Source organism: Nelumbo lutea, chromosome 6 (genome assembly GCF_056320005.1).
Source record: "Nelumbo lutea isolate HS-2025 chromosome 6, American lotus-T2T, whole genome shotgun sequence".
In the NCBI taxonomy this organism is placed as follows: domain Eukaryota; kingdom Viridiplantae; phylum Streptophyta; class Magnoliopsida; order Proteales; family Nelumbonaceae; genus Nelumbo; species Nelumbo lutea.
This window is the reverse complement of record NC_142689.1, coordinates 54,867,483-54,882,033: the sequence shown is the minus strand read 5'-3', so window position 1 is coordinate 54,882,033 and position 14,551 is coordinate 54,867,483. Positions and strand designations below refer to the sequence as shown.

At 36.1% G+C, this 14,551-nt stretch overlaps 1 protein-coding gene across 1 annotated transcript in view; it reads right to left on the bottom strand.

Moving 5' to 3' along the window:
• FIP2 (potassium channel tetramerization domain-containing protein / pentapeptide repeat-containing protein) overlaps positions 1-14,551 on the bottom strand; it is a 90,757-nt gene that overhangs the window by 12,379 nt on the left and 63,827 nt on the right. The window contains exons 8-10 of the mRNA XM_088950658.1: positions 12,149-12,207; positions 11,812-11,871; positions 947-1,027 (exon numbers count right to left, since the gene is read on the bottom strand). Of these exons, the coding sequence (XP_088806784.1) occupies positions 947-1,027; positions 11,812-11,871; positions 12,149-12,207 (200 nt within the window). The remainder of the gene's footprint in view (positions 1-946; positions 1,028-11,811; positions 11,872-12,148; positions 12,208-14,551) is intronic.

The window sequence follows — 14,551 nt, the reverse complement described above, 5'->3', positions numbered from 1 at the left end:
GATTATTACTCATCGCTTCAGGCTTTGTGGAAGGGATTGCATTATTACCAAATGTTTAAACCTACATGTAAGGAAGATGAGCAGAAATTCAAAGATCAAGTTGAACAAAATAGAATATTTTTAATGCAAAGTGAAGCCAAGTATATTCTCTAGTGCAAAGATTAGGATGGCAAATCAATTACGCAAGAGCCATCACAGGGGATGTCAAAGATTCTTCGTTGAGATAGCTTACTTTTATTGAGCCAAGTATATTCTCTAGTGCAAAGTGAAGAAAGCAGAAAATCAATTATGCAAGAGCCATCACAGGGGAACAGGTCCGCCTTAAAGAGTATAGAAAAGATTAGGATGTCAAAAACACATGGAATGGAAAGGAAATAAAATAAAACCACTTTATTCACTGGAATAAAGGAGAAGTTCCAATTGGTGACAAATGAGAGTACAGGTTCTAGAAGAACTAGGGAAAGATAGAAATGCATCGGTTGAGGTGGTGAGGAAAAATATGAAGTAATTCACCACATGAATGGGATAATTTTGTTTAGTTGAGGGGCCATTTGATAACAACTCAAATTGCTGAATTAAAAGACTTATTGCTTTGTCTTTTAGTGGATAAAATAATTAATGGAATTGTAATCTACTGAAGCCACTAAGGAGCCCACAACCTCCTTAAAACTTATTCAGTAAAAGACAAAGCAATAGCTATTCAGTTCAGTCACTTCAGTTGTTATCAAAGAGACCCTGAGTTTCATTGTGCTTAGTAATTTACCTACAAGAATATCTTCATACTAAATGATTAACATAGTAAAATAGTAACATTCCAAGCATGCAAGTTTGCCCAAAAATATATGAATTACCACCTTCATTGTTTCCTACCCTCATCAGTTGCTCCGCATAATTAAAATTATTAAAATAAAATTAATAATATTTGAGTTTCAACTGATTTACTTACAGTTTCTCGTAGGTTAACATCTCGTAAATAAGCCCGTTGAAGATTTGCACCTTGCAGATTAGCACCACCCAATTTTGCACCCTGTAAATTGATGATAAAAAACAAATCGATTCATTGATCTAACTAGATAAAAAACTATATAAATGAGTCTCACATTGTTAATAAAAAAAAGGCATAGATAAAAGGTATTCATGTAGTGCCTTTTGATAATTGACTCTCGGAAAATAATTCTAGAATGAGAAAAATGTATAGTTTTATCTTCAATCAAGTATAAAGTCAAAAGTCTTCTCTTGTGATATAATATGAAAGAGTCACAAGTCTTCTCTTCAATCAAGTATAAAGTCACACAAAACTCAAGGAGCATGAAGTGAGAATCACAGTCGAAGATCACAAGCAAAACTTCATCAAAGTATCAATAATCAACGATATCAACAAGAATGAATGTTCCCATATTCATAGATTAAGTATGTGATATGTGACACATAATCCCCAAGAAGTCAAACAACTTCCAAAACTAATACATACCAAAATAAATGACAAAAAAAAACAAGAATACCAATTCAGAAAACACAAAAAGATTAAAAAAAAACCAGATTCATTGGTTTTCTAAATAGGTTGTTACCTACTAAATTTATGTGTCAATTATAACTGTTAAAGTCTAGTTAGTGGGGGTATTTTGGTCCTTTTCTCTCCTGTTACATGTTTGGTTTGTCTTTTGTTATTTAGAAGGGCAGAATTGTAATTTTATAATTATTAGAGGTCAATGAAACACAGGGTCGATATGAGAGGAGGGGCTCTCCCGAGTTCTCTCACTGAGAAAACCCTTCTTTTCTTCATCCTTTCTTCTTCACCTTTTCCGCTTTCTTTCTCTTCTGAACACACACCTTTCCTGACTTCTTTTTCTTCTTTCCTCATTCTTAGTAACACTTATAAGGAAGATTTCATGGTATCAGAGTCAGGTACATCTACCTAGTCATATTGTAAGATATGTTTTTGCTCTCATTGAGTATAGAAAATCTTCTATTCAACAAGGAGAGAGGAGGCCTCTATGCATCCAACCATGACACCTGGTGAGTTTTCTATGGTTTTCTAGAGGTCCTGTATTTGGCAGTTTGAAGAGGAGCAGTAGTTAGTGCTTCGTTTGGTGCAGCAGTTGAAGACTGGTTTGCGGTGATTGAATGGACTGTGGTGGTGTGGAAGGTCAGTTTTGAGTCATGTAAAGTCCAGAAATGGTTTAGGTTAGAGTGTGGTAGCTTGTCGGTGTTCTTCCTTGTGTTCGAAGATAGTACAGTAAGTGTCCAGAAGCATCACCCTCGAGTTTTTCCCTTTTCTGTCAAGCTATTTTCCTTGTTGTGACCTATGGCATCTTTAGCCTATGGCTCTAAGTCTGATTTGGTGGTCCAATCAGACATTATTAAAACACAATTAACTACGGTAAAGCTTAATGCTACAAACTATATACCGTAGGCTAAACCGGTTGAGGAATCCTTGATTAGAAGAGGAAAACTAAAATATATTAAGGAAGGGCAGCTGAAGAGTGGACCCGAAGGGTACAATGAGTGGGTAAAAGAGAACGCACAGATCATGACTTCATTGTGAAACAGTATGGAGAACCATATCAGTGTCGATCTTATGTTTCTGGACACTGCTAAGGAGATAAGGGATCATGCTAAGCAACTGTATTCAGGTCAAGATAATGTGACGAGGATATATCAATTGTATAGGGAATATTCCACTCTCCAACAGGGTGATAAGAGTATGGAGGAACATTACGCTGCATTGAAGAATCTGAGAAATGAGTTAAATGTTTATTAACCCCTAACTGTAGACCAGAAGGTTCAACGAGAATGACAGGAACATCTGGATGTTGCAAGGTTCTTATCCGACTTCAGTGAATTTGAACCAGTGAGGGCTCAGAATTTAGGCAATAGTGACCTCCCATCTCACTTTGAAGTGTTTTCTTGCATCTAGAGAGCCTCAAACCCACATAATGACCATATTCCCATGCCAGAGAGGTCTGACTTGGCAACCATAGAGGAGGTAGTGGAGGTAGGAATATGTCTGGTAGAGGAGTCCTGAGAGTGTTCTCAATATGAGTCATTGTCTTAGAGGTGGCCGAAGTGGTGGAAGGGAGTCAACTAGTATGAAGGGTGATGGTAGAAGTCGTCGGGGCCTATTATGAGAGTGTTCTCATTGTGGTCGTGAGGGACATTCTATTAACTTTTGCTATGACCTACATGGCCCACCATCTTCTTGGACTAATCATGCCATTGTGGGAGACGATAGTGGTAACAAAATCACCTGTGAAGAGTATGAAAGACTCCGCCTGTCTTATTCCGGCACTACTGCCACCCTTGCACAATCGGGTATAGTCCGTCTTGTCTCCAATTCTAAATGTAATTCTTGGATAATTGACTTTGGATCTTCAGATCATATGGTTGGATCTTCAGATATGTTTATGTCCTTGTCTTCTCCCTCCATATCCCAAACAGTAACCGTAGTTGATGAAACTTCTTCCCCTATCACTGGTACAAGTAATGTATCTTAGTTCTGGCATCAATTTGAATTTTGTTTTCTATGTGCCAAATTTTCCTTTGTCTTTTGTCTGCAAATAATCTTATTCAGTCACTCCATTTATCCCTATTATTGTGTTTTTCAAGATCTCTAGATGGGGAAGACGACTGGTGGCAGTCACGAAGTTGGAGGATTGTACTTTTTGGATGGCAATGGTCCAATGAAGGATCTCCACTCATCACTTACTCCTCATCAGTGGCATTGTCGCTTAGGCCATCCCGCGCATCATATTTTGAAGAAATTAGTTCCTACTTTAGAGTCAATATCTCAGTTGGAGTGTGAGTCATGTCAATTGAATAAACATCATAGTGTGTTTTTTTTGTTCCTAGGGAAGATAAAATAGTTTTGAGTCCTTTTGCACTTGTTCACTCAGATGTTTGGGGTCCTAGTTGAATGTCATCTTATAATGGATTTAGATATTTTGTAACCTTCATTGATGATTATTCAAGAATAACATGGATTTATTTAATTAAAAACCATTCTGAACTATTTTCTATATTTCATTCCTTTCATGCCAAAATACGAAATCAATTTGGTGTGCGTATCAAAGTGTTCTGTTCAGATACCAGTTAGGCGCCTAGGCAACGCCTAGGCAATGAATTTTATTTAAAATAAAACTATATATATCCTAGGGTAGTTCCCTAGGTTCCATAACCATCTTTCCTTAATAATTATCCATAATTTTCATAAGAGAAGTATAAATTTCATGTTTTAAGTTTAGAAAATCAACATTTTATGAGAAGAAAAGGAACAAAGGAAAGAAAATTAAAAAAAAAATATAGGGGGTTGAACCCCTACTTTTGGTATAGGAAAAGAAGAAAAGAAAAGGTGGAAGAAGAGGATATGTAAGAAGAAAATGTGTTGATTAGACAAAATTTTAAGTTCTTCCCTTGCTTATTAGTTCAGGTTATGAAATCTTTGAGGATTCAATCAAGGATCAAAACTTCGATACGATATGCCCCGTATCGGGTGTATTGTATTGTATCTTTGACGCCCCAATATACATGTTTACAAGTGTTTTTGGAACCTATTTTTTTAAATAATATATATATATATATATATATATATATATATAAATGAAATTGAAAGCCAAAGAAATAAAAAATAGGGGGAGTATTGTTATAAGTATTGATACACCTCTACCGATACACAGAGGTGTATCGATACTTTGAACCATGGGTTCAATACAACAGTTAGCAATTTTTGTGTTGATTAAACCCTAACAAAAACACATAAAATGATTATTCTAGTTTAATAATTCCTATTTTATAATTATAATAAAAAAAATTAAAAATATAAAAGTATTTTATAACATAGTGCACAAAACTAATTGGCAATTGGGTGAGGTGAGCCTCCAAGGGCACCTTGTCACCTTGACAACTACGATCGCCATGTAATTGAAACAACTTGTGCTTTGTTGATTCAAATGTATGTGCCTAAGACATACTGGAGTGATGTCGTTCTCACATCGCGACCACAAGTTGTGTCCTAACCATGATAAACTTGACTTTTATGCCATCATATGTGTTCTTGGTTATTCCCGTAGACAAAGGGTGATCCAGTTCTCCATAAGGCCTTTGTTGTTCCTAATGTTACATTCTTTGAGAGTTTACCTTACTTTTCTAGACAGGAACTCTCTCCCTCTATTCCTCTTCCTTCTACTTTAGGTGATGTGTTTATCACTCTTCCTACTTTTCTAGGCAGTTCTCCACCTATGGCTTCTAACACCCCTCCAACAGCTTTATCTTCGATAGATCCTCCATAATTAGATCTTGATCTTCTTATTGCCCTCCATAAGGATAATCGTGCTTGTACTAATCATCCTATTCCTAATAATGTTTCCTTTTCTCATTTATCTCCTTCCCATTAGAAGTTTGTTTCTCTCATTTCTTCTATTTCAATTCCTTGTTCAGTCTAGGATGCCCTTACTTCTTCTGACTAGAAGGCAATGGATAAAGAATTTCATGATCTCCAATCTAACCATACATGGGATCTCACGTGCTTGCCTCCAATGAAGCAAGTAGTTGGTTGTCGATGGGTATACATAGTTGAGCATCGACAAAATGGTAGCATTGAACGATTTAAAGCACAATTGGTGGAAAAAGGTTACACACAGACCTATGGTGTTGACTACTCAAAAAATCTCTCGAGTTGCTAAGATGTGCTCTGTACAAGTAATTATATCCTTAGTTGCTAACTTTGACTGAGCCTTGTTTCAGTTTCATGTGAAGAATGCCTTCCTTTGTGGTGATATTCAGGAAAAGGTGTATATGGAGCAATCTTCTGGGTATGTTGCTCAAGGGGAAGCAGGGAAGGTATGCAGACTAAGGAAGGCTATTTATGGGCTAAATCAATCACCACAAGCATGGTTTGGTCGCTTTAGTAGTGTGGAGCAAGATTTTGGTTTGAAACAATGTAGTGTTGATCATTCTATGTTTAGTAGAGATTCTTCATCTAAAAAAATCATTATGGCAATTTATGTTGATGATATTGTTCTTATTAGCAATGATACTCATGGAATTAATGAGTTGAAAATGTTCCTATAGCAACATTTCCAAACTAAAGATTTGGGAACCTTGAAGTACTTTCTTGGAATTGAAGTAGCTCAATTGAAGTGGGGAATCTCGTTGTCTCAACAAAAGTACATTTTGGGCATATTAGATGAAATTGGGTTGTTGGAATCCAAACCAGTGGAAACTCCTATGGATCCCACTGTAAGGATGATTGATAGTCAAGGGGAGCCATTAGAAGACCCTACAAGATATTGGAGATTGATAGGCAAGTTGATGTCACTATCACTAGGATTATCATCTCCTTTAGTATGGGCGTCCTCAGCCAATTCATGTTGAATCCTATAACTGCTCATTGGAACAGTGTTATAAGGGTGTTTAAGTATCTAAAGGGTGCCCCTGGTCGTGGGTTTTCTATAAGAAAGGGAGAGACTTGTCTCTAGAAGGGTACTCAAATGCAAACTAGGCATGGTCGTCAATGGATAGAAAATCTACCACAAGATATTGTACATTTCTGTCGAAATCTTATCACTTGGAAGAGTAAGAAGTAGAGTGTGGTTCCTAGTAGTAGTGCAAAAGTTGAGTATAGAAGTTGATTTGGTTGAGAAATTTCCTTTAGGAGATAAATATTTCTGTTCACAGACCACTACAACTCATATTGCATCTAATCCAGTTTTCCATGAGAGGACTAAACATATAAAACTTGACTGCCATTTTGTGAGGGAGAAGGTGGCAAATGGTGATATTGTTACCCATATGCCAGTCAGAAGATAAACTTGCTGATTTGTTCACCAAAGGTTTATGTTGTAACAAGCTGGATCTTTATGATATATATGCTCCAGATTGAGGGGGAGTGTTGAAGTGTAGTCAATGGCGGCATTTTAGACTTTTTCTCACTTGTTATATGTTTGATTTGTCTCCTGTTATTTATAAGGGCTGTAATTTTACAAACATTAGAGCTTAATGAAACAAAGGGTTGATAGTGAGGGGAGGGGCTCTCTCTAGTTCACCTATAGCTTCCTTTCTCTTCTGAATGCACACCTTTCTTAACTTCTTTTTCTTCTTTTCTCATTTTCAGTAACGCTTTTAAGGAAGATTTCAATTACTTACATAACAATTTTGGCCACTCAAATTTATCCACAACTAGAGTGAAGAACCCAATGCATATCTCTTTGAACCCAAGAGGCCGAAATGGTTCACAAACTTTGAACCCAAGAGAACCAAGGTGGCGTTTGCTTGTGGTGCATATTTTCATTTGAACTTGTGTAAATGCATGGAAGTGCAAATAGGTTGAGTGTAAATTCTGGTCAAATTTTGATTCAGATTTGACCTGGTCTTGTTTGTTTGTGAATAGTAAAATAGGAAGTAAAATGGTGTCGCCCCACCTTATATGCAAGAGAATGGCGGTAGGCGGGTTATTTGTTTGAGAACGGGGTATGAAGCAAGATAATGTGGTCCGCACTTCATATGAGAGAGAATTGAGGTAGGAGTGTAGTGCAAATTTCACATCAATCTTTGAGATGCAAAATTTACCCTGCTAGTGAGACAAAAAGTACAAATTTTGTATCAGGTAGAAGTGTAAATCATAGTTACAAACAAACAGATGCAAAACTGAACTGGGTGAAAATTTTATGCCTGATTCAGATTTGTACTGCAACCAAATGCAAACTAAGTTTTAGAAATAAAGAGAAGTCACCAAGTTTTTCAGTGGAAAACAATAGAACTTGCTTGCCTTTTGTTTAAATTTACATGCATATCTCCTGTATATTATAACTTGAATACATGTTTTGACTCATTTGATACTTGACTTCATTTTGAGCTTCTCATGGGTGAATATTAACTACTAACAAAAGTAGATCATACAGAGCAGCTCTTGTGTCACCTCTGCCAAATAGAGCTTTACTTATTTAGGTTATTGTTTCAGAGTGTTTCTATATACAGTACGGTGGATTAGCACAAGAATAACTATTGATATTACAGAATAATTGGAGGAACCAAGTTATTCAATCTGGTCCAACAATTTGTAATTAGGAACCTATAATAGCTAATAACAAATTTCCTATCAAGCAAGATAGGTACTAACAATTCTTTTCAGGAAATACATGTGGATATATCTAGTGAACATCTAGAACAAATTAAAGGTGTTTTAACTTCTCTATCAATATATAAATTGTTGAACTTTTACTTTAAGCACATAACTATATATCGAGAGAGAGAGAGATAGAGAGAGAGAAAGAGAGAAATAAAAACATACACACGTACATAAATAGACATTATAATTAAAATTGATCTAAAATTGGACCATCAATGATCTTTTCTAAAATAAGTGGGGTAGGGTGCATGTGAGGTTAACAGGCCATACTGTTGAGAGACTGCGGTCATGTGGGTTAAATTCCATATCTCCACTATGGGAGTGATGCCACAACCAACTCCTGATGCTGAAGGAAAGATACTACAGCGGTCCTAGCAACAATGATTCATAAGGCGTAGAAGGAAGGATAGTCCTAAGGCTTAATGTCCACATTCCACAACAATCTAATCACCCGCCTCAAAGTAATTTTGAAAGCAACCCTGGACTTCCTATTCCTACTTTTATTGAGTCTGATATCTCACAATCTGACCTTGACCTCCTCATTGCAGTTAGAAAAGGAAAAAGAAAATGCACTACCTACCCCATCACTATGTATCTTATGATGCTCTTTCACCTTCCTATTATGCCTATATTTCTGCTATCTCCTCTATTTTTGTTCCTTGTAATGTTTTAAATGCAATGTAGTCACCTCAATGGAAGGATACTATGAACCAAGAGATAGAGGCCCTCCTAAAAGACCACACATGGGAGCTTGTTCCTCTTCTCGAAGGCAAGGTCCCATTGAGCTGCAAGTGGGTTTAAGCAATCCCTTAGAGCTTGGTTTGATAGATTGACTAAAATTGTTCTCAAAAATGGATTCACACAATCACAGGCATACCATGCTTTGTTCATAAGGGTTAATGCCCTAGTAACCTTGTTGATAGTGTATGTTGATGATATAGTTGTCACTAGAAATGATCAATTTGAGATAAGCCAACTAAAGTCAATCCTTGTTTCTGAATTTGAGACCAAAGATCTTGGGAATCCCATATACTCTCTCGGAATCAAAGTAGCAAGGTAAAAGGGAGGGATATTCATTTTACGTTGGAAGCATGTCCTTGATCTCCTTCATGAGGTTGGGAAACTAGGGTGCAACCCAGTTGAAATTCCTACTGACCCCAATCATAAACTAAGTGTCAATGATAGAGATATTCTTCTATACAAGGGTGTCTACTAGAGACTTGTTGGTCGACTTATTTACCTGTGCCTGACTGGCTGACTCGACTTATCCTATGTTGTAAGCATGGTGAGTCAGTATATGCAGTCCTAGAACTTCACACATGCAGGTAGTCAACATGATTCTTGCCTACCTAAAGGGATGTCTGGGTAAAGCCACAAAGGAATGTTTTACTCCAACCAAGGACATCGCAAGGTCAAGGCTTATCTTGATGCTTATTGGGCAGGTTCTATGGATGATAGAAGACCCACCTCCGGTTATTACACCTTGGTAGGAGGTAACGTTGTGTCTTGGAGAAGGCAAAAAAATATGTTGTTGCCAGATCTAGTGTTGAAGCCGAATATAGAGCTATGGCTTATGGTGTATCAAAATTGCTATGGTTGAAGACCATGTTATTAGAGATTGGGATCCAAGTTGAAACCCCAATAAGACTATACTATGATAATCAAGATGCTATAAACAATGCAATAACCCTATTCAACATGATCACACAAAGCATATTGAAGTTGACAGACACTTCATTATAGAAAAGATAGCCAACGGAGAAATGTGTGCCTTTTCTCAAGTAAGAAGATTAACTTGCTAATTGCTTCAGTAATGGTCTTAACAAGCCAAAACTTGATAGAAACCTAAGCAAGTTGGGCATGAGCATGATAAATATCTATGCTCAGCTTGAGGGTGTGTTGAGAATATTTATTTGGCTTAGGGGTATTGTTGTCATTTCATTTATTTGTAATTTGGGTGCCCATATAGGGACATAAATGTAATTACAAACTTTAGTATAAAATGAAATGTTTTGGGTGTGAACAATAACACACCCTCTTCTCCCATAACCTTTCTTCTTCTTCCCACACCCATTCAACCGAGTTCACTTCGAAATATCCTTTATTTCTAGTCCTAAGTATTAATCTTATTTTAAAACCTGGTGTTTGTCCATAGATCTTATTTTTCATTTAATCCTTCTTTAGTTATATCAATTAATACTATGCCATTAGCAAACAACATACATCATGGAACCTCCATCCAAATATGTTTAGTCAATTCAACCATGATTAATGTAAGGGCTAATTACTAAGCATTGGTGAAGTTCCATTGTAATTAGAAACTCCCAACGTCTCTCCTACAACTGTCCTAACATTGATTGTTACACCCTCATACATGTCCCTAATTAAGTCCATATACCCATTAGACACTCCTTTCTTTTCCGAAACCAACCATATTATCTTTTTGGGAACTCTATCATTTGCTTTTTCTAGATCAACGAGGACCTATCTTCTTCTCCTTAAATTTTTCTATTGATCTCCCTAGTGTAAAACTAAATTGTTTTTTTTATATAATCATTTCATGTCATTAACTCTACTCCTTAAATTCTAGATCAACCATATTACAATTTTGTTCATGGCCTTTATTTTTCAACATAGGAACCATAGTGCTCTTTCTCCATTCATCTAACAATCTTCTATACTTTCATTATCTTATTAAATAGTAGCCAATGATAGGCCTGCCTACCTCTCCCATACCTTTCCAAACTTACTATCAGTATACCATTCAGTCCCAACACCTTTCATTTCATCTTATTAAAGTTCCTTTAGTTCAAAAACTCTAACTTTACAAGAATACTATTAAATTTCTAATATTTAACTCTCCCCCAATAGACCTTCTAAATATTCTCCATCTTTCCTTGACTCTGATCTTCCTCTTTGATGCATCTAACAGTAAATCATTGTTTTTCCTTTCTCTCATCTTTGTGAGTTTATATATTCCATTTTCACCCTCGTTGGTGCTTAGTTTATGATAGAGTTTGTCATATGCCTTGAATTTTATTTAGATTTCTTTTTTCGGTTGTATCCTTCCAAGTTTCTACATTTTGTCTTTTGCCAATCATTATAACATGTCCATTTTGCTTTAGTTATATTTTGAACCACCTCATACAACATTGATATTTACAGCCATTTTTTCAAGTAGTTATCCTACATCACAATGTTTACCACCAACAAAATCTATTACAACCACACATGACACACCAAATCTCATGAGGTATTTTAGATGCAGAAAACCAATCAAAGACCTAAAACATTAGAGATTGGAAGTAGCATTATGAAAATGTAAATGTAAATGACCATGAATAAACTCATTAACAAGAAAGGGGACAACAAAACATACAGTTTAGATCTTGAAAATTGGAATAGAATTTCAATGAAATAAAAACTTTATACGTTCCAAACAAGATTTCTCTTTCGACATTTATATGGATGGAGTAAGATACCCAGAGAACAAAAGTTATGATTATGGTAAGGGACAAAATCCATATATATTCTCAAATCAAACACTATTACATCAAGGCTAATATCACTTCATGACTAAATTGCTCTAGCCTCCCAGGCCCTGCCATATCCTATTTAACTCCATGCAAAAAGATCTTGGATTCCTAAGAATAGATGATATCGATATACGGCCAAAATGCAGACCTTACCTTTAAATTGGCTCCTTCTAGGTTAGCTCCTTCTAAGTTTGCATTCGTAAGATCTGCAGTCTGAAATATAAAATGAGCTAGTAAAGAAAATTAGTAAATCTTTAAAATATATAAACTAAGACTAAAAAGAAGCATACAGAATAACTAATATAACAAACAAATGGGCAAAGCATTATAAAAATTAAGATGGTTATTTTTCACAAAAAAGAATATTATGAGATTACAAACGTCCTCAAGCAGATAAACAGAAGACATTTAATTCCAAAAATTAAGAAAATGAAAAACAAAATATACACAATGTTGGGGTGGGGGGAGGAAGGGAGAGAGAGATGTCAACCTGTAGGTGTGCTGACCGGAGGTCTGCCCCACAGAGGCTACAATCAATCAAACAGGCATCTGAAAAATCACTAGATAAATAAGTATGCATTCACAAACATATTTGTGACAAGTGTCTGGTCAAAATACATAATCAATCAAAATGTGCTTTGTGGTTTAAATGAATTAACTAAACCCATCCTTCCAACCATGACCATATCATAGTTGTCAAGGTGACGCTTGCTACACAGGCAGTTTGGGGCTTGTCTAATGGCAGTGCATCAAAGTACTTCAAGAGGTACTTTCTCAGCCCTTAAGGCACACAGATAAGCACCTAGGCATCTAAATATGCAATATGGGTACGCTAACCATGACGCATTAAATAAATTATTAACAAATTTTAAGTCTTATAATTTCTGTCACTATCTCTATTTTATACTTAAATTTCTTTCTCTTATCAGGATTCTAACTCAAAAATCAAAATTAAGATCATGTAAACAGATTATGTAAATATTTTAGTTGAAGAAAAATTATGTGAAAACTTGTCTTGATATCATTTGGAACAGATGTACTTGTAATATTCATTAGTTTATTAATATTAATGTAGTTGCTTTATTGATTCATTATTATTATTATTATTGCAATATTATACTTGAAATATTGCAAATAATATTTTGAAATATCTATATACTCAAGAACATGATATTTTCTATGATTTACTATGAAATTGTTTGGGTCAGGTCAGGCTTATATTAGGCATGCCCGCCCAAATTGCAGCCCCATGACTAGGCACTCCAGAATCGCCTAGCTTCACCTTGGAGCCTTAAAAGTAATGGACCATATGTCAACAGTCAGATTATTCTAGAAAGATGTTATCTTTGTAGCAACAGTTGGGTTGCTCCACTGCGACCTGGGTGACCAGGGTTCAAATCTCGGAAACAGCCTCTCTATATGTGCAGAGGTAAGGCTGTATACATCCGTCCCAGCCCAGAGCCCCAGAGCCCAGCCCAGCCCACCCGACTTGTGAAAAGACAAGTGTCTAGCATGTGAAAAGACGAGTATGACAATCAGATCAGCCTTCACCCAAGCAGTTTGAGTTTAAACAAGAAAGGAGAGGAAAAAGAGAAGAAACTAACGATGTGTCCAAAGTGATTGATCTCCACCCATAAAGGTCCCAGTATAATATTATATTAAAAAAATTACAATACCGCACTTATAGGCAAAAAAAGACATAGCCTATTACGTCAAATATTACAACATAAGATACAAAGGTAAAATTACAATTTTACACCTTCCTCTCTACACCCCCTCAAACTGATGTAGAGGCATCAATATTAGTTTGTCCACTAGAAATAATTGTCTTGTCTAAGTCATAGAGTTGGTGAAAGTGCTGCAAATCAGAGACAACAAGAAATCCCTGATGAAGTGATATTCAACCTCAATATATATAGTTCTCTCATAAAAAAACAGGATTAGATGCAATCTTTATAGAAATAGTGTTGCCAGCATAAAGAGGAATAGACAATGGAAGATGTTTATGCTGTGCCTTTTATGTACTTTTAGTGTGTCAGGGTCAGTACTGTCCTTTTACATATATTTATAAATGTTGAGATTAGGCTGATAACACTGGTTTTTGTTTATAATGTTTAAGGGTAAGTCTATGATTCGGGAAAAATATGGTACGGAAAGAGTTCTGACCAATCAAAACCCACCCATGAATTTTGATAAATAACACCTTATTTGCTACCACGTTTTTTATTCCATTTTTTTTTTTATCAATAACACTTTCATTAATTCATCAGTAGAAAATTTACAAGTGGAAGACAAACACATTTGTCTTCCAAGAGTCACAAAGAACTTCAAGAAAAGAAAGAAGAAAATACAAAGATACAAGGACACTAACATTACAACTTAGCCCAAAACAAGGAATCCCTTTCTGCCCCTTGTTTTGCTAAACCGTCAGCTAGGGAATTAGATGATCTCTTAATCCATGTCTTAATTTCCATCTCCTGCACCAGCCATTTGAATTTCCTCTTCTCATTGTTATACTTCCAAAGATCATTTTGTTCTTTGGTCAGCCCCATATCACCACCTCTGAATCCCCTTCAATTATAAGTTTCTTGATGTTCAATTCCTTAGCTTTCCGGGCTCCTTCCATAACTGCACATATCTCAGCTCTAAGGGAGTCACCCACTCCAATTGGGTCTGAGAACATAGCAGAGATGACCCCATTTTCATCTCTAAAAACATCCCTGATCCCTGATTGTCCCGGGTTTCCCCTACTGCATCCATCAAAGTTTAATTTCAAGAATCCACTAGGTGGGGGGGTCCAAGCCACACTCATTACTGACTTGGTCTGCGTGCAACTTGCAATTTCACCCCACTTCCTCAACATGTCATCCACAGTGTAATCTGTGAATATTTC